This window comes from Clupea harengus, chromosome 6, assembly GCF_900700415.2.
Source record: "Clupea harengus chromosome 6, Ch_v2.0.2, whole genome shotgun sequence".
Classification (NCBI taxonomy): domain Eukaryota; kingdom Metazoa; phylum Chordata; class Actinopteri; order Clupeiformes; family Clupeidae; genus Clupea; species Clupea harengus.
In genome coordinates this window covers 30,709,568-30,733,241 of record NC_045157.1, presented here as the reverse complement: position 1 = coordinate 30,733,241, position 23,674 = coordinate 30,709,568, and the positions used below count along the sequence as shown (strand labels likewise).

The 23,674-nt window shown below is 41.1% G+C and overlaps 1 protein-coding gene across 5 annotated transcripts in view; it reads right to left on the bottom strand.

Moving 5' to 3' along the window:
- Positions 1–22,758, bottom strand: part of LOC105891079 (anoctamin-1-like) — a 58,545-nt gene extending 35,787 nt beyond the window's left edge. Inside the window, exons 1-4 of one of the 5 annotated variants that reach the window (XM_031569738.2) lie at positions 22,635–22,758; positions 10,630–10,706; positions 8,653–8,789; positions 141–222 (exon numbers count right to left, since the gene is read on the bottom strand). In XM_031569738.2, the coding sequence (XP_031425598.1) occupies positions 141–222; positions 8,653–8,727 (157 nt within the window). In that variant the 5' untranslated portion in view covers positions 8,728–8,789; positions 10,630–10,706; positions 22,635–22,758. Of the gene's footprint in view, positions 1–140; positions 223–8,652; positions 8,790–10,629; positions 10,707–17,206; positions 17,624–22,634 lie in introns of those variants that run through there. The other 4 variants (XM_031569737.2, XM_031569739.2, XM_031569736.2 and 1 more) reach the window with 4 other exon arrangements.
- Positions 22,759–23,674: the final 916 nt, after the last annotated feature.

Genomic DNA, 23,674 nt, shown 5'->3' with positions numbered 1-23,674 from the left:
CATAACTGTTAAAACATAGTTGAAATTGGAACGTTTTCAAAGCTAATATTGCCTGATATACCAGGCCAGTTACACATTCTCTGTGTGTGTATATCGAACAGGGTCGAGAAAATGTTGTTCCCTGAAAGTAGAGCCAGTACCTATTTGTCGGAGCCCATCTCGAAAGTAAGGTCCTTGCCTTCCCACTTTTGATACTTCATCCACCTTCAGTGACTTGAGGGGCTGTCCAAATACATGAAACACAAAGGCACATATAACTTTCCTTCAACCTTCTTTGTGATTTGGGTGGTTTCATTATATAAAAACTCTAAAATAATCCAAAATGATGGGATGCCTTTTTGAATTTTGGAATTCATATGGTGGGTGTCCTTTTTGAATTCATATGATTCCAAGAACTGCTTCTGCTTTTGCAAGAACTACATACATTACAGTGTTTTTTGATGAAAATGATTCAAATCTAAAGATGATGTTAGCTATGGTTGGAAGCACAATAATGGATACTATACTCCTGGCTTCTTCTCAGGACCTGTCAATACTACTACTACGACTACTGTACTAATCCTTATTATGGAAAGAACCACTCAACTAAGTAAAGAGAAACGAGAGTCCATCATTACTTTAAGACATGAAGATCAGTCAATCTGGAAAATTTTAAGAACTTTGAATGTATCCTCAAGTGCAGTCACAAAAACCATCAAACGCTATGATGAAACTGGCTCTCAGGAGGACCGGCCCAGGAAAGAAAGACCAAGAGTTACCTCTGCTGCAGAGAATATGTTCATTACAGTTACCAGCCTCAGAAACCACCAATTACCAGCACCTCAGATTAGAGCCCCCAAAAAATGCATCACAGAGTTCAAGTAGCAGACACATCTCAACATCAACTGTTCAGAAGAGACTGCGTGAATCAGGCCTTCATGGTCGGATTGCTGCAAAGAAGCCACTGCTGAGGAAGAACAACAAGAAGAAGAGACGTGCTTGGGCCAAGAAACACAAGGAATGTACATTAGACCAGTGGAAACCTGTTCTTTGAGATTTGAGATTTTTGGTTCCAACCGCCGTGCCTTTGTGAGACGCAGCGCTGGTGAGTGGATGGTTTCTGCATGTGTGGTTCCCATTGTAAAGCATGAAGGAGGAGGTGTGATGGTGTGGGGGGTGCTTTGCTGGTGACACTTAACCAGCATGGCTACCACAGCATTCTGCAGTGACATTCCATCTCATCTGGTTTGCGCTTAGTGGGACCATCATTTGTTTTTCAACAGGACAATGACCCCGAAACACACCTCCAGGCTATGCAATGGCTATTTGAACAAGAAGGAGAGTGATGGAGTGCTGCGTCAGATGACCTGGCCTCCACCATCACCCGACCTAAACCCAATTGTGCCCTGTGCGCCTCATGGTGTGGAGAGAACTAAGTTCTCACACTCACAAGCCTAGGCCTATACGTAGGCCTTTTCACCCCAAAGAGCAACGTGCCTGTGACTATACTGTGAGACACCGGGGTGGTCCCGTCCCTGATGGTAGCTGGGTTAACTCTTTTCTCAAAGCTGAAACATGGCATGTTGCGGTGCTGCCCAAGAGTTTCATGACTTAAGTTCTGCGCTTGGCACACAAGACTCCCATGGCTGGTCACCTGGGCATCAGGTAGACCCAAGCTAAGATTCTTTGCCACTTCTTTTGGCCTCATCTACAATGGGACGTGGTATCCTTCTGTAAGTCATAGTATGCCTGCCAGGTGGTGGGGAAGAATAACTAGACAATTCCCTTAGCACAACGGAGTCTTCTACCTTTTGTGGAGGAACCCTTCTCTCATGTTATGGAGAACTGTGTAGGGCCCTTTCCCAAAACAAGGAAAGGAAACAAGTTTATTCAAGGTCATTCTGTGCTGCCTTTGTGGCCTTTCGGGTTTCACACAATATTTGCATGGATCGTTGCATTTCAGAGGACACATAAGCTGTAGCACTGCAAAGGGAGGACAGACTGCATGTACCAGCAGCGGGAGACGACGACAAGGCAGACCACCAGAGAGACACAGGGTCTGGTGCTTTTGCTACCCTGTCCGACACCGACATTCAACATCATTGAACCCCTTTTTACCCAGTGCAGCTGTTCTCAGAATACAAAAGACAGTTGCATTGACAGGGTGGCTCAGTGGTTAGCACTGTTGCCTCACAGCAAGAAGGCCCTGTGTTCAAATCCCGGTCATTCCAGGTCGTTCCAGGTCCTTTCTGTGTGGAGTTTGCATGTTCTCCCCGTGCCTGCGTGGGTTTACTCCGGGTACTCTGGTTTCCCCACCATCATAAAGACATGCATCGCATCGTATGAATGTTGGTGGTGGTCAGAGGGGCCGTAGGCGCTGATTGGCAGCCACGCTTCTGTCAGTCTGCCCCAGGGCAGCTGTGGCTACTGATGTAGCTTACCACCACCGGTATGACTGTGTATGAATGACTACTGGACTCTGTAAAGCGACTTCGGGTATTTAGAGAAGCGCTATATAAGATTGAATTGATTGATTGATTCATGAGGTCACCACACGGTTTCAGTGCCTGAGGCAGAGACTCTTAGACATATCAAGGCAGTCTGTGCTCTTTTGATGTCTCAGAGGGAAGAAATAATAATAATGGATTTTATTTGTATAGCACACTTTAAAATACAAAGAAATCTCAAGGTGCTTAACATAGTATAGACAGTCACAACAACAATAATACAAAGTATGGTATGTGCGTCTCAGTCAGAGTAGGGAAAGTTACATGCTGATGGGATGATGATGATGATGATGATGATGCACCTCACTGGAGGAAGTAACCTCTGAGGACTTCTTTATTTTGACTTTTCGTTTCGATCGGCGTTAGTCATCGTTACAACTATAAAAATCTGAACTGTGAGGACTATACTGCAAGAGAGCTGGCCATCTTGGTGGATGTTCATTATTTTTGGGACCACCAGTAGGCCTTCTCATTTAGCAGAGGTAAAGACAGCCTGGAACCATGTCACTGAATGCATCAATGCAACTGTCTTTTGTATTCTGAGAACAGCTGCACTGGGTAAAAAGGGGTTCAATGATGTTGAATGTCGGTGTCGGACAGGGTAGCAAAAGCACCAGACCCTGTGTCTCTCTGGTGGTCTGCCTTGTCGTCGTCTCCCGCTGCTGGTACATGCAGTCTGTCCTCCCTTTGCAGTGCTACAGCTTATGTGTCCTCTGAAATGCAACAATCCATGCAAATATTGTGTAAAACCCAAAAGGCCACAAAGGCAGCATATTTTAATGTGCCACCTGACCTGTCCAAGCATCTGAAACACATTTTTAACAGGCCAAATGTTCGCTCAATCACAGACCTGTCACTTGAAAATGCAATTTTGAATTGCTGTTGCCGCTGATGTATGGCATGGCAAGTGCATATCAAATAGCCATTGTCTCCTAATAGCCACCCATCCAACAGTGCAACATCCTAGAAGGCTGCAGGAACACCTCAATTTGCCAAAATAAAAGTTGTGTGTAGAGCCAAGATAGTTAACACATGAGTAACCTTACAATATGAGTCACAGATCACTTCGAAAGAAACCCTTTAGGATTCACGTAGATATGCCGATGGAATAGGGGGCACACAACGGAATGTGCGTACAGTCCATTACACCAGTGGTTCTCAAAGTGGGGGGCGTGCCCCCGAACACTCTCCAGGGGGGGCGCGATGAAAAAAACTACCGCTGACCTGTCACTGGTTAGTGAAAGCTCCCTCAGTGGCGAAATGCAAGGGGCTGGACTGACCCAAACAAATCAAATACGGCTTTGCTCCTGATCCACCAATCAAAACGGAGTCTTATCATTTGAACGCGAGTTGCGCCTAAGTTTCCGAGTATAAAAAAAAAACGCAGGAATTGGTAAGCGCTCACCCTGAGACGACACTCTGCAGAGTTTGTTACATTTCTCTTGTTTCCTGTATCATTCAGATATCCATTGCTTTATAAACAGTCTTTTTAAAGACTCACTCCTTCCTTAGTAATACCTTACTGCGCTTGCAGTAGGTCTATTTGTAGCCTATTCTAAGGAGTAATTTGCTCCACAGTCTTTTGAAAAAGCTTGTAGCCCCGGGAGCTAGCCTAGCTAGCTACCTTCTTCCAACTGCAGCTAGCCCTTTTCTCCTTAACACCTACCTTTACATTTTTGTATCATCCACCGTGTTGCAACAAATAAAACACCAGCACTTGAATACTATTTTGTGCTGTCCCTGTCTACATTGTGTACAGTTAGTTTTGTTAGGAATCATTGCCTAGCACAGCCTTATCCTTATCCATTATTCGTGTCGTTCACAACCACACATACAAGAACACGACGTTGAAATTAGAACTTTATTAACTTCACACACACACTGTATCAGCAAACAAACACAACTATGGACACGTTTCTGATTCGTAAAAGTCAGATAGAGAAGCCTGTGGACTTCTTTAAACATGAACGTGATGGCCTCCAGCAACAACGAACCACCATCTCCAAGCAGTGTCTGGAGGCATCTTATGTAGTTGCTCATAGAATTGCTAAGCTTGGCCAACCCCATACAATTGCCGAAACACTGATTTTGCTGGCCGCGCAAGACGTGTAGAATAGGAGCTAAACTCGGCGCAATACTTATGTCAAATTACATTGTATCACGCCGAATATCAGAAATCAGTTTGGGTCCTATTTCAAAGAGGACTACCGTTCCTTCGCCTAAGTTCGGGATCCATTTCTCTGCTCAGCAGACGAGCTGTCAATAGACATGAAAGAGCAGCTGAAGAGTGACAGTAGACTTAAGCATCTCCCCTATTTCGTCATTCTGGATAGCAATGATCAGCTTTGCGACATAGCCTTAAAAATGCTCCTCCTTTTCGCGTCGACATATTTGTGCCAGGCAGGCTTTTCAAGACTGACTGCGCTCAAAACTAAATACCGCAACCGCGCACAGATCGAGGATGACCTGAGGATATGTTTGTCAAACATTGCCCCAAAATTTGAGAACCTTTGCAGTGCAAAGCAGGCTCATGTCTCACATTGACAGACCTGTAGGATTTTTTTTGTAAAGATCACAAGAGGCCCATAATAATAACAGTATCCAAATGATAGCAATAATAACACTAATTATTATTATGATAATAATACAATAATAATTGGTCGATAATTATAATAATAATAACATAATGATGGTGATAATAATGAATAGCCTACTATTAGGCCTACTATTACTGATAATAATAATAACAATAATAATAATAAATAGTTATAATAATTGTCTGTATGGGCCTAACAATAGCCTAACCTTGACATGTCAGGCCTATCAATAACAATATGCTATCTATCTATCTATCTATCTATATATGGTGGTGTAGTTGAGGGTGGTGGCGGCAGGCCGCGGGCCGCGCGCTGGGGGGGCCCCAACTACCCCTAACCAGCTTTGGGGGGGCCCAGCTTGCAAAAGTTTGAGAACCCCTGCATTACACCAAAGACCCACAGTAAACCCGTGGGCGTCCCAAAACACTGTTACATGCTGGGTGTCAGGTGATGGAAAACCACAAACTGCCGTGCCTGCATGTATTGCTGAGCTGCACAGCTGACTAAGATACCCCGACCATGGAGGCCTGGGGATGCTGGGAGGATCCAGTGGCCAGCGCTGCCGTTACTTTCACAGCTATGGGAAGGGACTGGCACGTCTGGGGTTTCTCCAGGTCGGGACCAGTTAGATGGCATATGTAATTAGCCTCTAGGGGACTGTTAGAAATATCTCCGGCAGTACTGCTTGGTGAGGTCCATGAACATGCAATGCAAAAGGGCCACCCTATAACTATGCCTCATACATTCTAAAAAAGGGGAAAAAAAATCAAAAATTCATTTCATTTTCATTTTTGCCTTACTTACTTACTTTACTGACTTAGTAAACAAGCTAAGGTAACTTTGTATATATATATTATTATATATATATTAGTGCTGTCAAACGATTAAAATATTTAATCGCGATTAATCTCATTTATGTCATAGTTAACTCAAAATTAATCACGATTAATCGCAAATTTGTATCTATTCTAAATGTCCCTTTGTTTATTTATTTTTTCCATCATTTTATTTTTATTTTAATGCCCTTATCAACATGGAAAAGTTGGTTTTATTGAAAACCAATATTGCCAAACAGGGCGGTACAAAATAAAATTATAAAGTGCACATTTCAGGTAAACAGGGACTCAGCCTATAGTGCAGTTAAACCATGGCTTAATATTTTATTTTTTTCAAGTTTGCTGGGAACATAGCAGTCAGGCCTCTTATTTCAGAAACAATGAACCATAACAGTTAGGTTACCAATAAAAGGTAAGCCTACTACTTCTTTGCTTTCAGCCAGCTGCCTGTTGACATTTTCAGACAACAGTGAAGCTCGCTTCTTTTGCACAACACAACTTTTAAAAGTAAACTTTCCATTCAGAAGCTTTTTATCATCCATTTTGCCATATCGCGCTCACCATTCACTCAAACCGTAACGTTCGCCTACTACACAGTTTGCGAGGCCAAAAAGAATGTTTATCTAAAAAAAAAAAAAATTTGCGTTAATCTCGCGATAAAAAAAGTAACGGCGTTAAAATGGGTTTGCGTTAACGCCGTTAATAACGCGTTAAACTGACAGCACTAATATATATATATATATATTTCACCTCATGTCAATGTTTACATATCTGGCTGGTTGTCAAAGACGTTCCCTAACCATTTAGACAATTTAATTAAATATAAAGATAGATTTTTTAACCTTAACATCACAAGATATTGGCTAGTGAAGGGCTGGATTTCTGCTTTGTACATTATTCACTGGGTGGTGGCGCACTCCAATGGGCCCCTCCAGGCCAGCTTGCCATTCAGATGTAACCCTACCCCACTTCAGGGGGTGGCAACACCAAGGGAAATGCACACCTAGGGAGACAAATCTTCTATTTTCATATCAGCAAAGTGGGGCTACAACTATACAAAGTTCCATGTGGATTGGTTTAGTCTAAGTGTATGATATCGCTGACCAAAAATGTGGGGTCTTGGTGTTTTTTTTTTATTATTGGACGTTTTATTTATCTCCAGCTTATCTCCTCCACTATCTCCACCACACATGTCCGGGAAAGCCCCTTGAGCATGTCGCTATAGTAAGCCTAGGTTAGGGTTAGGGTTAGGGTCATTGCATCATTTAGTGCAGTTTCTCCTTATTTTTCACCTCCGCCTCTTCCTAGATTTTCCACAACCAAAAGACCAAGAGCTGACAACGCCAGTGCCATTTGAAACATCTTATCAGACACCAGAGCACAGACAAATGAGACAAGCATTCCGATCAGCACAAAACTCAGACCTATTCTTCACAAAACTAGCGCAAATGAGTCAAAAGCAAATATAGCTCCATGTCAACATATACTGTACAATAACAGAACCAACACAACAAACAGTAATGAAAGGACATCTAACAATACAAACAGAAGGACAAACACTAGCTATTTAACTAGTGTAGACTGCTTGTATAGTGTTTTCCACTCATTAGAGCACTCAAAGCACTTTATAGGTTAATGCCGTTCGCCGACTAGCAGTTTAAGTTGGCTTCAACATGTGTGTTTAAAAAGAAATATAAATATCAGAGTCGCACATTAAACAAGTTTTATACCAGATTAGATATTGGCACTGAGGATCTTGCTATAGATGTGTCTTCGCCCCTTACTATCACAAGGTTATGATGGTAACCTTATCTAGCGCTGTTTACTCACTCCTCTATACCCACATATACCTTATGCCTAAGAGTATACATACTGCATGCACACTAATATATTTACTTCTTGACTGTTGTATGTGTGAAATTATCTGCAGGTCTCTGACTCCCTGAGTCCTTTCTTTCAACCCCACTACCAGGCCGGCCTCAAGCAGATAGGTACCACCTTTTTAAGATGGGTCCTGCTGAAGGTTGCTTCCTCTGAAAAGGGAGTCGATTATGTGCTTACCCTACAGGGTTTGAACCTCAGGCTCTGTAAAGCACCTTGATACAATGTAAATTATTAATCGTGATAAATAAATGAATAAAACTGAATTGGACTTTTTTTTTTATTACCATTTGTGAATTTCATATTATATCTGAATTATTTGATAATGAGGCGATAATGGCACATCCTTGGTACCTACAGGTACTTACTTGTGGAAACCCCCTTTTGAGAAAACTACGGTCAAAATTCCTTGCAAACAGCTGAATACCCTTGCCTCCACAAGTGTGCCAACGTGGCCACCAAGTGCCATAAAAACATGAAAAGCCTTCTCGAGCCAGTGGTTTGGTTTGTCTGGGCTACCGTAGAAACATGCCAACATGCCAACATGGCGGACTCCATGGAAGAGAACTCACTCACTATATAGATATGAAAGCCTCCTTCTAATCTAACGAAAACAAAATTATACACTAAAATTATTATAAATGTAATATTCCATGTCTACTACTAGATGCCACTAAAAACATTATGTCAAAACAGTTATGTCTTCATAACCTGTTGATATTGTTAGTTAGTGAGTAACAAAAAATATTCTATATAGCACCTTCAACACAAGTTTCCTTGTAATATGTACCACTATCATCTAAGTATTTTGTATTTACAGTGGAATATAATAATATAATAATATAAACTTACTATGGCCTGTGCCTCCCCACCATCCGTGGCCCTCTCATTGGCTGGCACAGGAGTGTAGGTGTCATGACGCCACATATCTTCCTCTTGGTCCAAGTCCAAATGGTCTCTTGAGCAATTTTGAACCAAAAAGGTTTTTCCTGTGGGAAACATGTGGGAATTTGTTGTGACTGTTCAACATAAGAAAACCCCTCCCAAACATTACACAGTTACATTATAGGGGCACTGCTGCCAATTGCAGTTTATAGGACAAATTTACATGACCATTGAACCATGTGCAAGAAATAGAAAATAAAATGAACCATCATTGAATTTCTTGGTTCAACCTTAGTCAGTGCACCCAGTGAGGTGAATTTCCACCGTATTGGATTAGAGCCCTTAAAGCAGTGGAGAGAACATCTGTGAACAAAATTGTTAGCACCTGTAGCAGGCTGGGTACTGTAGCAGGCTGGGTACTGCATGTTCCATTAGAAGTTTTGCTCTAAAATCATTTTTTCTTACATTTCTGTTTTTTTTTTTTTGTCCCGGACCAAAAGGACAACACAGTGAATAGCCTGAGCAGCGTGTGTTTATACGTCCAAGTGTGTTTATACGTCCTTCCATATACCAACAAAATGATTATGAATCTCACACCAAAACTAAAAACAACATTCCATCACATATTCTGTGCCTTGTACAAAATTAGACAGTAGTCTCATCATCTTGAATCAATTGAAGGTCCACAGTCAATCGCCTTCTTTTAAAACCATGAATAGTCATCATTAGGTTTAAGGACATGGTAATTCGTGAGGTTTGCAAGCCCGGTCACAAGATTTGTCTCTATGTGCGGCTTCCCATCATAGAAAGGTTTATGACTAAGCCAAATGACTACAAAATGCATTTGCAGAGCTCAGCACACTGAAAAAAAAAGAAGAAAAACTCACAGCCTTCTCTTCCAAGTGTATGCATGTACAGGTGCAGGGGTAGACCCTCCCTCCCTCCCTATACCACACAACGTCAGCATAGAAACTCACAGAAGTTCACATTTTTGAGGTACGTAGGGAGCAGGTGGCAGCAACCGTACCATATTCAGGAAGACAAAAGCAATGATTGAAATGATATTTTCTTGTAAGACGCGTTCAAAAACAGAAGCCTGGTAAAGCAGGTCTGGAGTATGGAGTCGGTCACAGTGTGAAAGAGCTAAATATGCAAACACTTGCCGTAATAAAAACCAGGCAATTTATTCCTTACAAGTAGCGCATCATTGGTAAAACAAAAAGCCTGCACAGTATGAACAGCAAGCAAAACTGCCAAAACAGTCCAATTGGTAAATGCATCTCGGCCCTATTAATAATAAGGCAAGTTGTCACACTGGTGATTTCTCCAAAACTTGGGGCACAATCTCAAAACCGAAATGCCCCCAGTCACCGCCATGACAGTCAAAAGAGCTTTTTTCCGTTATCTAAGAGTGCTGCCACTCTCATGTAGCTTTTGAAAGCTCACTGAAAGGATCACATCTACAGAACTGTCTACACGAGAAGAAGAAAACTATTCTGAGACAGCTTGCAACAGCACCAATGTTTCCATAACAATGCCTTTGTTACACCACCTGTTGTGGTCAGATATGAACTAGCTAGCTGGTTAGTTAGTTAGCCAGCAAAGTTAACCAACTAGCTGACAAGCCAGCCGTCAGTAGAGATGTGTTTGTTTTTGACTTTGTACAACATCAGTCAAAAAGTGCATGCTTACAGACTTCAGTCTCTCCACTGACCAAAAGTTGGTAGGTCACTGCGCCAGTGACAATGGCTGCCGTCGCTCGGTGTCCTCTTCAACTTTGTCATTTTCTTGTTTTTCTAATGTTATTTTCTTGTTTTGTTGTTCTTGTTTCATAACTAAAGTGTTAATTAAGCCAACAGACAGACTCTCCTGGATATGAGGCTAAATTTGCCATCTGGAACTACACAGACAACTTTCCTTTGGCTGGATGGAACGTTAACCTACCTTAGTTACCTTGGTTACCAGGGCAGTAACATCGCCAGAGGGGGACAAGGGGGAAAGGTCCTGGGGTCCTGGTCAAGCTGAGGAACAGACGACAGTGTTACCCCCTTCCTAGTGTTTTCCAAGAACTCGGCCATTCTACCTAAGGGTCTCTCCATTCATTGCCGGGAACAACAGTTAGACAAGTGCAAGGGAGGTGGTGTGTGTATCATGGTCAACAAACATCGGTGTGTGTATGTACAAACAATATCGACGGGGTGTTCTCCTGACCCTGAACAACCCATGATCAAATGCAGACCTTTTCACCGCTGTTTACGGCCGCCCACATGCCAACACCACACGGGCGCTGGATGAACTGGACAGAGTCATCAACCAGCATGAAACAGTGGTGAGTCTAACAAAGCCAACCTGAAGAAAGTTTTGCCAAAGTACCATCAACATGCAAATATTCCAACGTGAGGTGAGAACACCCTGGATCAAGTTCACTCCATAAGGCCATGCTTATGAAGTCCGTCCCCACCCAGCCAGGTCATTCAGATCATGTGGCCAGCCTATAGGTAGAGACTGAATTTCAAGCAGCCTGTGACGCGTACAGTACAGTGCTGGACAGACCACTTCGTGCCACCGTTTTTGCACAACAGACTGGTACTGGGAAACGATTATACTGAAGGATACATACGCAAATGTGTTTTGTGACAAATATTATTGTTCAGCTGCCATGATATTGATTATTAACTTTAAAGTTTTGTATAGTTCTAACTATACTTGACCCTTGCTTGACATGGCAAAATGTGTCTTCAGCTAGGTGCTTCTGTGTGCTGTGGAGGAAGTTTGGAGTGCAAATGTGGTTACAAAAAATACACATGCTAAAAGTCTAGTCAACTTTTCAAACTACCGGAAGTAATAAACACAGTAATAATCAAAGACAATTGTTTATTTTTCCAGTAATTACAAAAATATGGTGTGATTGATGTTACAACTTGTCCATTTACAATAGGTCTAATCCACATGTAACGTCAGTCACAAAGTATCAATTTATTTTATTGCTTAGTATTCCATCATGATTTTTTGTGGCCTTCACAATTGAGGTTATGAGTAACTTTTCCATAGCAAGCAGATTCCTGTGTCGGTGTTGAAATATGCAACATCAGTCACATGTAATGTCAGATATTAGGAATCAGAATTGATTCAAAGCTCTATATATAGACAAATGTTAATTGTACCTTAAGCAGTAGATGGCAGCACATACTAGTACTGGAAACAATTATGCAAAGCCCTTCTTGACAGTTGCAATTAGGGTAAAGTATTCCATCTACTGTAAATAAAAAATGTCATACTGAAGGCCAGTTTGTATGTTGCCAGGGAGCTTTCAAAAATAGGGAAATTCCATTGCTTGATGGCATTTAAGTGGCACTTCTGTGTGGGACCCACATAAAAAAATATTGTGGATCGTGGAGGCCTCGTGGATCAAATGTATAACTTCCAGTAACATTCAGGCCTTACGTTAGTACACCAGCTAAATATTTTCTACAGTAAAAATGTTTTATCCACCTCTTGATGGACCCTAGTGAGTATAGCTAAGCCCAGGGCGAGCTAAAAAAGTGAATACAAAAAAGACCCACAATACAGGGAAAAGGTAGAGTCATGTGACAGTGGCTCCAACACTAGACACTTTTAGATTGTTACCATCATCACAGACGTCAAAGGAAAGGGCTGTAGCGTGGGGAAAGGGCTGTAGCGTGTAGCGTGTAGCGTGTAGCGTGGGGAAAGGTGCCTAGATAGTTAGAACACGATAACAGTGCATTTAGAATATTTTAGGCAGTAAACCCTTTAAGGTAAATGCATGCAAATCTTCTGGACTGGACCATATCTGTGGCCATGCTCTGAAAGCAGGTTCCTTACCACCTAGAAGAGGTCCTCATACATCTTTAACCTTTCCTTTCTGTAGTCCCTGTGTGTTTCAAGAAGACCACTATCATCCCAATCCCAAAGAAACCCAAAGCAAGTTGCCTACATAACTATAGCCTGAGCAGATAGTCAAGGCTCACATTGCATCCTCCCTGCCCCCCACACTAGATCCACTCCAGTTCGTCTACAGGCCAAACCGCTCCATAGGATATAGCATTTGCACTGTACACTACACGCCCCTCTCCCACCTGGACCAGGAAAACGCTTAAGTGCCTTTGCTATTCATCGTCTACAGTTCAGGGTCTCATACCATAGTGCCACTCCGACTAGTCAAGAAGATCCCAAACTATTCCCTGCAGGGAAGGGGGGCAAGCCTCATCCACATGGAGGGAACAGCAGGAGGAGGGAGTCGACAGCTTCAGAACCCTGGGGATTAACATCAGCAAAGATCTGAGCTGGATACACCACATAGGTGTGGTCACAATGGCAGCGAGACAGCGACACCTCTTCCTCCCACGGGATGGCATTCTTCAAATACACTTGTTAGGAAATGTCTATACAGCTGCAGCCCTTGTCTTAGGTTGAACTAGCCTTAAGATTTAGCCCTAAGCTAATAAGGGCAAGTTATCACATGTGTTGACTATTCTAAGCCCTGGCAGGTTTTCTCCCCTGAGGTGCAACTGGTAGGGTAGATTTACTTTGGTTTACATGTGAAAACCCCTAAACCCCTCCTATGTGGGCAGGGAAACCAAAGGCATACACATACAAAGGACTCAGGTGAGTGTTCTATTTTCCATCTGCTTGCCAAAGGAGTCTTGGGTCGATGATGTGTAGCCCATGTTGCATGCAGGCTACCCTCAAGAGAGGCCATTTTTGCCAGAATTATAATTTTTGAATAATTCTGGCAGACCACAGGAATAGTCTGCCATTATTTACTGATGAGTATAAATGTGTCATAATGTATAGATGATTTTAGACTATTTTAATCTATTAAAATACCCCATTCCTTTTTTGTCAGTATATGTTATTTCTTCCCCTCTCACTTTAGACTCTCCACTGCCCCAGGTATGCCAGTCTGATGTCTATCTGAAGTATTTGCTTGATCCCATGTATGAATTATCCGTCTACCTCTCCTTCTCCGAGCTAAAGATTTCTCCCCTTTTCCCCCTTGTTAGGTTCGCCTTGTGCTTGCCCTTGGGGCTTTAGTTCTTGGGCTCTGTAAAGCGCTTTGTGACAATGTCTATTTTTATGGGCACTATATAAACCATGGAAGCTATGTAAAGTAAGCTCTTCCCTAATAACATGAACAACTCCACTGCTGTATCGCAGGGCATGGTACTTGGACCCTTCCCATGTTCGATTTACACACTTTATTAGGTTAGAGTCTTAGACCATCTACTCCTTCCCATGTTCGATTTACACTACTTTATTAGGTTAGAGTCTTAGACCATCTACTCCTTCCCATGTTCGATTTACACACTTTATTAGGTTAGAGTCTTAGACCATCTACTCCTTCCCATGTTCGATTTACACACTTTATTAGGTTAGAGTCTTAGACCATCTACTCCTTCCCATGTTCGATTTACACACTTTATTAGGTTAGAGTCTTAGACCATCTACTCCTTCCCATGTTCGATTTACACACTTTATTAGGTTAGAGTCTTAGACCATCTACTCCCATGGGTGCCATCACCGTTTTTGCTGATAAGACTTAGCAGTACTTGTATAAATGTATAAGCAGGCTGATAAAGCACAAGACAAAACAGTCTAAATCAAAGACTCAAACATAACCATGGGATAACTAGGCCAACAAATTCTGATGGATATGCAACGCTCCTCTACATGGGGTCAAAGAACCATCCAAGTTCATAGGCTGTAGGTCATACTCTTGCTTGTTTGTTCAATTCGTTTCTTCCCAGTACAACAATGCACCTCTATTTACAAAACCACCTTCTCAGGCCACTCCAATCAACCTTGAATGCGTGCATGGCGCGCCGCAATGTGAAAGTAACCAATAGTCTAACATTATGAGCAACAGCAGCGCAAAATTTGTATTAGGAATGTTTTGTTATGCTGACCTGCAAACACTCAGCGTTTCAAATGCTTCGTCCCCCCATTAGTAGTTCAGGAGGTATTAAGGGTAATATTCAATATATATACTATTGAAGAACTTTGATATTTCACTATGTTATTTCACTATTTTGAATGAATATAATTGTCTCAAAAGAATCTTTCATTAAGTGCTTTGCAACATAGGCCTACTGTAGACCTATGCTATAGGAAAGATGTGATATTAGTGGTGAACTCAAGGGACTACTGTAGACCTATGCTATAGGAAAGATGTGATATTAGTGGTGAACTCAAGGGACTAACGCCACCTACTGTAGACCTATGCTATAGGAAAGATGTGATATTAGTGGTGAACTCAAGGGACTAATGCCACCGGTGGGGAAGCCCATCTGACAGACTGTAGACGACAAAGAAACTGTAGAAGAACATCTGGCTGTTTTTTCTGGCTTTTTGTAATAAAGGAGGAACAATTGATATGGTACAAAAATAGTACATTGTAAAGTGAACAGAAAAATGTAAAGGACTTTTATCCATAGCGACATACAGAAAACCTGCAGCAATCAGGACTCAACCCTGGGTCAACCACTGCACCGCCGCACCCACAGGCCAGAGCTGCTGTTCTACAAATAGACTAAGAGGCGTCCCTATGGAAGACTGCAACAATAGATCTGATCTCAGATGAAGATGAAGAGGACATTTCTGACTGAAGGCCAGTGTGGGTTGTCCAGCCTCCAGCCCATATTACACACTATATGGTGAAGAATATTGGTGTTTTTCATATCCGTTCAAAGTAGTTGCAACACACGTGAATTCCTCCCCCACAAGAATGTATCACATTTACACCACGTTCATTAACGTTCAAACAGTCAGCCAGACCTTTTCTGTCTGCTGACCTTCACACCTTTCATATCTAAAACTGCAGTCAACATAGAGGGGAAAACCTAAATGGACTCATTGCATACAATGTGAGCCTCCAGAACAACCATCCCTTCAAAAAGACATGCAGAATAAACAGACACCCTACCCATCAGACCGGCATTCCATCGAGTCCTTACCGCAACCGCAACTAACTTCCGAACAAAAAAGTGTGTGCAGAAGTGCCTTGTGAATCCCCTTGCATGGGGAGTCAGGATCTGGGTTCTTCTTGAGAATACTCAGGTGATCAGTGGTTCCTTCATACTCACTAAAAGTCTTTGTTTTGTCATGTTACATTATATCATATGTGTCATTATACATTGATGTACATTGCCAATTTATATGTCTAATCATTTATATTTCACTGTATTTTTTATTTCAAATAAAACCTTTGTGTATTACATTTTAGTTTGTCAGACAATGTATATAAGCTACCAAAGAACAACATACATAAAGTAAATAAACCATTCAAATGATGTCTGAGGAGACACACTGGAGAAGTGGCATGAGTACACTGCAAACAATCCAAGGTCAAACTTGACAAACTGAAGGATACCTACTTAACCAAGGGGAGAAATGCAAATGTTCTCTAGCGATCACCCACAGGGGAGTATTCATCATAGCAACTAATGGCTCTGGCATATATCCAGGAGTATTCCCATTACCCTAACAGACAGCAAACTCCCAGACACATCTAATTATCTGTTGAGTGTAAAGGAGTTTTCCAGTTCAGCTACACCTCTTTTCACTCCGTCTTCACAACAAATCTGAGATATGCCTGGATTCATGACCAGAAAGTATCCAGTGTGTAAATAAACTAAGTCTTGGTGATGTCAGCCTTACTAAACAGGAGGTAGGAGCAAATATCAGCGATGTCTGTGCGCATTTCCACCAAACTTGGTGCATCACCTTTTTTTCTACATGACCTACGCATACTCAAGCGTGTGGTCATCTTTTAAATACAAAAGCACGATGCCTTAAGAGCAAGAAAGGCAATGTCTCAGCGATGATTTATGAACTATCTAGAGCACTCAGTTCATTGTCCGAAAAGTGCTCTCAATAAATTATTAGTCTGATATTCATCATCATAATGTTGGCCATCAATGTCGTTACAATCAACAAAAATACGGTTCTTGTTTTAACACACATATCAGCCACGTTACCAACTGGGAATAAGGCTATACAACCCATAACAGTAAACTAGTCTCGTCTACTTGAACCACGGCATTGGTTTTGTAACCTGCTTCCACTTTTCTAAGCTATGCTCCATATTGGTTCATAATTCAAAGCGTTGGCCGTTTTCAGCGTTTAGACCAGTTTAAACATAGTAGCCTATTATGTTGTGTGTATAAAAATTCAAAACTAAATAGAAATGCACCCCAACAATATGGACGACGGGTTTCACCGAACTGGTGAAATATCTGCGTTTGGCATTTGCGTTTATCGACATGTAAGGCTACTACTGTTGACAGCAATGGTAATGCATGTAATTACCTCCCACACATAGCTTTTGTCAAAAAATCCTATCATAGTGCATCTGGTTTGCGAATGTTGTGCGCAAAATGTATGACAATGTAAGTTACCGTTTTATCATCAGAACATACTAAAATATAGGCTACAAGTATTGCTTACCAGTTTACTAGCGTACCATCTTTTTTATTACATAAAAACTAGACCCATATCTTACCAGATTCATTAGCATGCTTGATTCCCTCCTGATAACCTCCATACCCATCCATCAGAGCGAATAATTCAGGATTTAAATAATTTCATGCAAAACCTTGCCAGTTATTCTTTTCCCCCCGATATTCCTCCAGTGCATCGGATATACAGCGCATATACGTGGTTTCCCCTTGCATCATGGAGTAGTCTATTGATGCTCGCGCGTGGAAGAGAGACGTGTGTTAGTCGAAATTGAAGCGGTGGGTGGGTGTTTGTGGCTTCTTGTATGAGCAGCGTATGCTTCCTTTCTGTTCAACCCATTTCAATTAGACCGGCATTATTGGTGATCAACCCATTATTTTGATTGACCGACATTTGTTGGTGAAACCTCGCTATTTGCTTTTAAGTTTATGAGTCGGCTGGACTGCTCTACACATTTTATAATTGATCTGATGACAGACTCTGGCCGCAGCTCTGTCAAGTACACATCTAAGATCTGGGAACACTGGCATGAGTGCCTTTTTTAGCCCTTCTTTCCTTGTATATTTATATGTATTTATGATTGTATGTATGTATGTATTTATATGTAATTTATTGATTATATGTATTGTGCATCTTCCATGTGGGCCTTGAGCCTGTAATAAAGTTTAATATATATATAATATTTGCCAATGTGCAAGTGTAAAATCTGTAAAGACACTGTAAAAGATAAACAACTTTGTGGGTTTAGGCATGTACAATACCCCTAGGCAGGGTTATGTTAGGGTAGGTGTTTGATATAGGCTACAGGTGGGCAAAATAGAAATCACAGCTGAATTACTAGGCCCACCTTTTTAGCTCACATGTTGCAGTCACACACCTTCTACTGTGTGTGGAGGGTTCTTTGATGGATGGACATGGACTGCAATCACACACACCTTCTAAACCATGTGTGGAGGGTTCTTTGACGAATGGATTGCAGTCACACACCTTCTAAACTGAGTGTGGAGGGTTCTTTAATGGATGGACTGCAGTCACACACACACCTTCTAAACCATGTGTGGAGGGTTCTTTAATGGATGGACTGCAATCACACACACCTTCTAAACCATGTGTGGAGGGTTTCTTTAATGGATGGACTGCAGTCACACACACACCTTCTAAACTGTGTGTGGAGGGTTCTTTGACGGATGGACTGCTGGCAGTAACCAACACTGCAAAAAACTAGCATGAACGCAGAAACATTGTGAGGTGATGATTGTGTATCTGTTTTGACCCCCCAGTATGGTGGTAAATGTTCATTCTGCCCCATTCTGGCCGCCTGTATTCCAACCTCATATAGCAGGGTTATCCTCTTGGGGCCTTTTCACACCTATAGTCAATGTGCTCTGCAGAATCAGTTCATGATTTTGTAAATTTGGAGCATTTTCCCCTCACCTTGGTTCATGTTCTAGCTAGCTGCAGCTACTACTCCTACTGCTCCTGCTCCTCCTGCTGCTACTCCTACTACTACTACTACTACTACTACTACTACTACTACTACTACTACTACTACTACTACTACTACTACTACTACTACTACTACTACTACTACTGCTGCTACTGCTGCTACTGCTACTACTACGCAAGCTTCAACAGTTTGCAGACTCTGGTTCATCCCAGAATGCAAAGCACACCTGGCCATGGGAGCCGCTTAGCTCAAACCTGCAGAGTACACCTGGTCTGATCACCTTAGCTCAAACCTGCAGAGTACACCTGGTCTGATCACCTTAGCTCAAACCTGCAGAGTACACCTGGTCTGATCACCTTAGCTCAAACCTGCAGAGTACACCTGGTCTGATCACCTTAGCTCAAACCTGCAGAGCACACCTGGTCTGATCACCTTAGCTCAAACCTGCAGAGCACACCTGGTCTGATCACCTTAGCTCAAACCTGCAGAGTACACCTGGTCTGATCACCTTAGCTCAAACCTGCAGAGTACACCTGGTCTGATCACCTTAGCTCAAACCTGCAGAGTACACCTGGTCTGATCACCTTTCCACCACAAATGAACCGCTCAAAAGTTAATTTGGGACCGGACCAACACCACCTCTCGAGGGTTGTTCTTTTGGTCCGCACCCAAGTGCAATTACTGTTATTTGGGAGATCAAACCAAATTAAGTCCAATTTAAACAGACTAAAAAGCACAGGTGTGAAAACACCCTTACATTCACTTGTCAGATTTTAACATGAACATGTAGGCTCCTGCTTGCACTACAGAGTAGGCTACCCAATGAATAGGTTTTAGTTTCAAAATAGTATCTGTCCTCTTAGCTGGACCAGGACAAATTTAATTATTTTGTCGTTTAGTCAAATACCAAAGACAAATATTTCTTTCAAAATCTGTTGCCCTAAATGAAATACAATGACCACAACAACGTGGAAGATAAATTCAAACATGTGTTGTTAGAATGTAACTCAACTACACCAAGGATAATCAGCAAGAGGTGCCAATCTTTAACCGTCACTTCTCCAAACTCTCACCAAACACAGATTTCTTTCCAAATCCGTTGCCCTTGAAATGAAATAACATGAGCACAACAACATAAGATAAATTGAACAACTCCTCTGATGTTGTGACATTAGAGAGACATATGTTAGGATGTAAAACAATGGGATATTGGCAAACAAGAGGAACCTATCTTTATGCCTCACTTCCCCAAATTTGAATTCCACACTCCTATGTTCTCAGCAAACACCACAGACGGAAGGACAATCAGACATTGAAAATAAATGAAGTATCTTGTTAGAAATGAGAAATGATGGAAAACATTTTGGCTTAATACAATCAAAAATAATGTCCTATTGTGTGCTTTGTGGGCTGTATGCATTCTCACTTACAGTACACTTACACTCAGATGGCAATGAACATCTTGGTGTTTTACCCCTTCTGTAGGGCAGTTTGAATTTGAACACATCCCCCACCCACATTCATTTCTGCTACGTTTAACCTGTCAGGCAGGTTTTTCAACCCAAGTCTTATCAAATGGCTTGCTTTCTCAACCTGGACCATGCAGGGCGTGTCTGGTCAGTACATTTCCATAAGCACCTAACACCAACACTAGTCTATGCATTTGTCTTGTCATTGTTAAAAACCTAACGTCCAGCAGACTGATTATAACTTGAATTTACAGACACAGGAATTATGGCCGCTGTGTTCATTAATTACACAGTTTATCAGTTGACATTTTTTTGTCATAATATTCTCTTTAACAAGACTAGACTTTAAACAAAAATTACAAGATAATTTCATGGGGTGTTCTGACTTGTTTTGAATATTGGCATTGATAGCAATGTTTGGAACTTTCAGACATTCTTTTGTGTAGAACAAACACAAGCTGAGAGACGTCATGTGAAAAGGAGACAGGCAACATGTCATAGCTTGCCTTGACTACCAGGATGTTTCAATTCTGGGTGGGTGAAATGACCTAAGTATGATTTGAAATACCTTGTGCACAGCTTATGAAAAGTTTCTGCCCACTTAGTTGACTTCAAATTGAATAGGGATGCATGCATTTCTGCTTGCAGATCTAGGGTCTGTGTCAAAAGCACTCCTAAAAGATAACCTAAGCCAAAGTAATTTCACCAACCTCAAAAATCTGGACAAAGTGTTCAAATGTTTTACATCAAATTAAATTAACCTGTCAGAGATGTTATATTTAGCTATCCTCCAGTTAATTTATTTGAATTGTATAATTTGATTAAACATCTTCGAACATAATATCAATTTAATATCATCCAGGCAGTCAAAAAGGAGTTGTAAACTATTATGACCAGACTTAGGAAGGAAATTAATCTAGGTATCATTGGCATAGCAATGACCAGAAGTCCTATGCTTCCTGAATATCTGTCCAAGGGGCAGTAAACAGAGTGAAGACAAAAGGGGGCCTAATATTGAGCTGTGCCGTGCACAAATCCAGATTGGTACAGGTCAAGGATCCTATTCTCAGTCAGATCATTGATTAAAAACAGCCTTCAAGTATTTTTTATAAAAATGGAAGCTTAGATTTGTTTATGATGCCAATGACATCACTCACAACATGAAACACTTATTTATTAGTATTATAAAAGGTGAAAGGGAATCAAATCTATAGGGCATGTTGTGGGTTTGATATGAGACACTAGGTCAGTGAGGCAGGAGCGTGACATTGAAATGATCCAGAGTAGAGAAGACGCTACACATATTATAGCAGCCAGTTGCTGAATAGCTGAATTGATCCGACTCCATTTAAAAATGATCACTGAAGATTGAAGAAGTTGTGCAACCAACTGGAGTGTTACAATTACTGATAGTATTAAATAGACTTGGTGGCGCTGTGATAATTTAAGATAGTCATTTCTAGCTTCTTTTTTTTTTTTTTACAGCATTCTGATAGTTAATAGAGCAGGCACGCATGATACAAAATGCTTACAATCTGTCCTTTTTCGATTTACGTACCTTCTCCACATTTGCCTCAACGTGCGTGTGGGCTGAAAATAACTTCTGGATCTAAACTCCCTTTTAGGCGCATTAGCATCAGTAATTTAGGAAGGCTACATCCGGAGTTGAAACAACCAATAGCTCATCAACGTCTGTCTGAGAATTAGACTTAAAGATGGAAAAGAAGTACAAATGTGGCTAACGCTCTTTATCGGTCTCATAACGCTCGGCGGCATGTGTCCAATAGTTGTAAAATGTGTTAAAGCCAAGTTTTTAGCAGATAATTCTGACCCTGCTTAGTATCAACTGAAACACACTGTAGATTGGGAAGCCAATAAACAGATTTCATTCTGCCAATCAGTATACATTCGTTGAATTAGTCTAGCAACCATAGTCTAAGCCTACAATTGCAAGCTAACACTTAACTGTTCATGAAGTGTAGGCCGATTTAAATTAAATGCTTCAAGTTGGCTGATGTTAAAGGAAAAGCACCCAATATCTTCAAATCGACTTGTAGTCTTAAACATGACCTATTGATTGGACGAGCAAACTCCTGTTAACCATCATCATGCCAAGGTCCATTCAGAGCGCTATCCTACTTGTGTCCTGCAATTCAATTAAAGCAGGTTTGGGATATTTTTATATAAGCTAGGCAAAGAACGATAACCTGAGTGTTTTAGACACAAGTTTCGATATAGCTAACCTCGACAGCAGCTACGACGGTAACGTTGCGTACCTATGCTTGCAGTAATTTCAGTTAACCTATCTGGTAGTAGGCCATATGTCCGTCTCTTCAAATTGATAGTTGTGGGACTCTATCTCAGAGAGGAAACCAAATGGCAAAATTGGTCTATTTCCGCGAAAATGCTCGCTGCTGCCTTATGTCTTCATCTAAGCTATGCAACATAAAAGGTGACCAGACACACCCATCGCTTCAATTCCAAAACATCATTCAAAATTCTTAGTAATCTACGTAAATTCATAGTAACCGAGGTCAAAAATAAATAAAACTTACCAAAGGGTTAGCCAATCAGATAGACTATACCATGAGAGACTTGTTTCTGAATAATCCACTTCGAAGAGCTACCGTGAACTGCGCACACCTGTGAAATGCAACTCCTGCCGGGTGTTAAGGTAGGCTAATACAGGTGTACAATAGGCTATCGGCAAACAGAGAGGAAATACCATTCAGTAGTGAGGGAAGCTATACGTCATACATTTGTATGAAAAACCAATCTTATGTAAGCTACCCATGACCAGAATACAGCAATTAGCCTACTAAAACACATTAAATAAGTAGCCATGGGCTATATGACCTTCCGCGTTGTCAGGCAGAGTGAAAAAAAAATCGCTACAATAAATAACCTAAGTATTTGGGGAAGGTGTCAGTACAAACCTAGACCCCTAAAGCTACACTATTTAAGGCAAACAAGTAAGCCCAGTCTCTGTCAGGTGCTATCAAAATAATTTCATTTGACCAATAAACATCCTAATAATATTGTTGTTTTTGTTGTTATTATTATGATGATTATTGTTATTAATAATAATAATAATCATAATAATATACTAGAAAATGCATTTCCTGAAGGAAATACCAGTGCATGAAATGCAAAAGTTGAGGAAAGGAAGAAGAAAAGGAAGAAGGAAAGAAGAAAGGAAAGAAGAGTGAAGAAACTAAAGTAGAGTGGAAGAAGGAAATAAGAGTGGAAGAAGGAAAACAACAACGGTACAAAGAAGAAGAAGAAGAAGTATAAGAAACGAAGGAATAACAATACAGGGCATTTCATGCACTGTAATAATCAAATGGAACTAATATTAATATATAACCTAATGGAAAAGAGTGCAATAGTATTTGCAATCAGCCACAAGTTTTTTTGTTTCTGAAAATTTAATTTAGCATTTTACCCACGGAGGATGTATTTCAGGTCCATGTTGGGATTATTCAACATCACATTATTATTATTGTAAATATGGTTATTATTATCATCGTCGTCATATTAATATAAAACCAATGGAACTGGTCAGATTTTAACATGAACATGTAGGCTCCTGCTT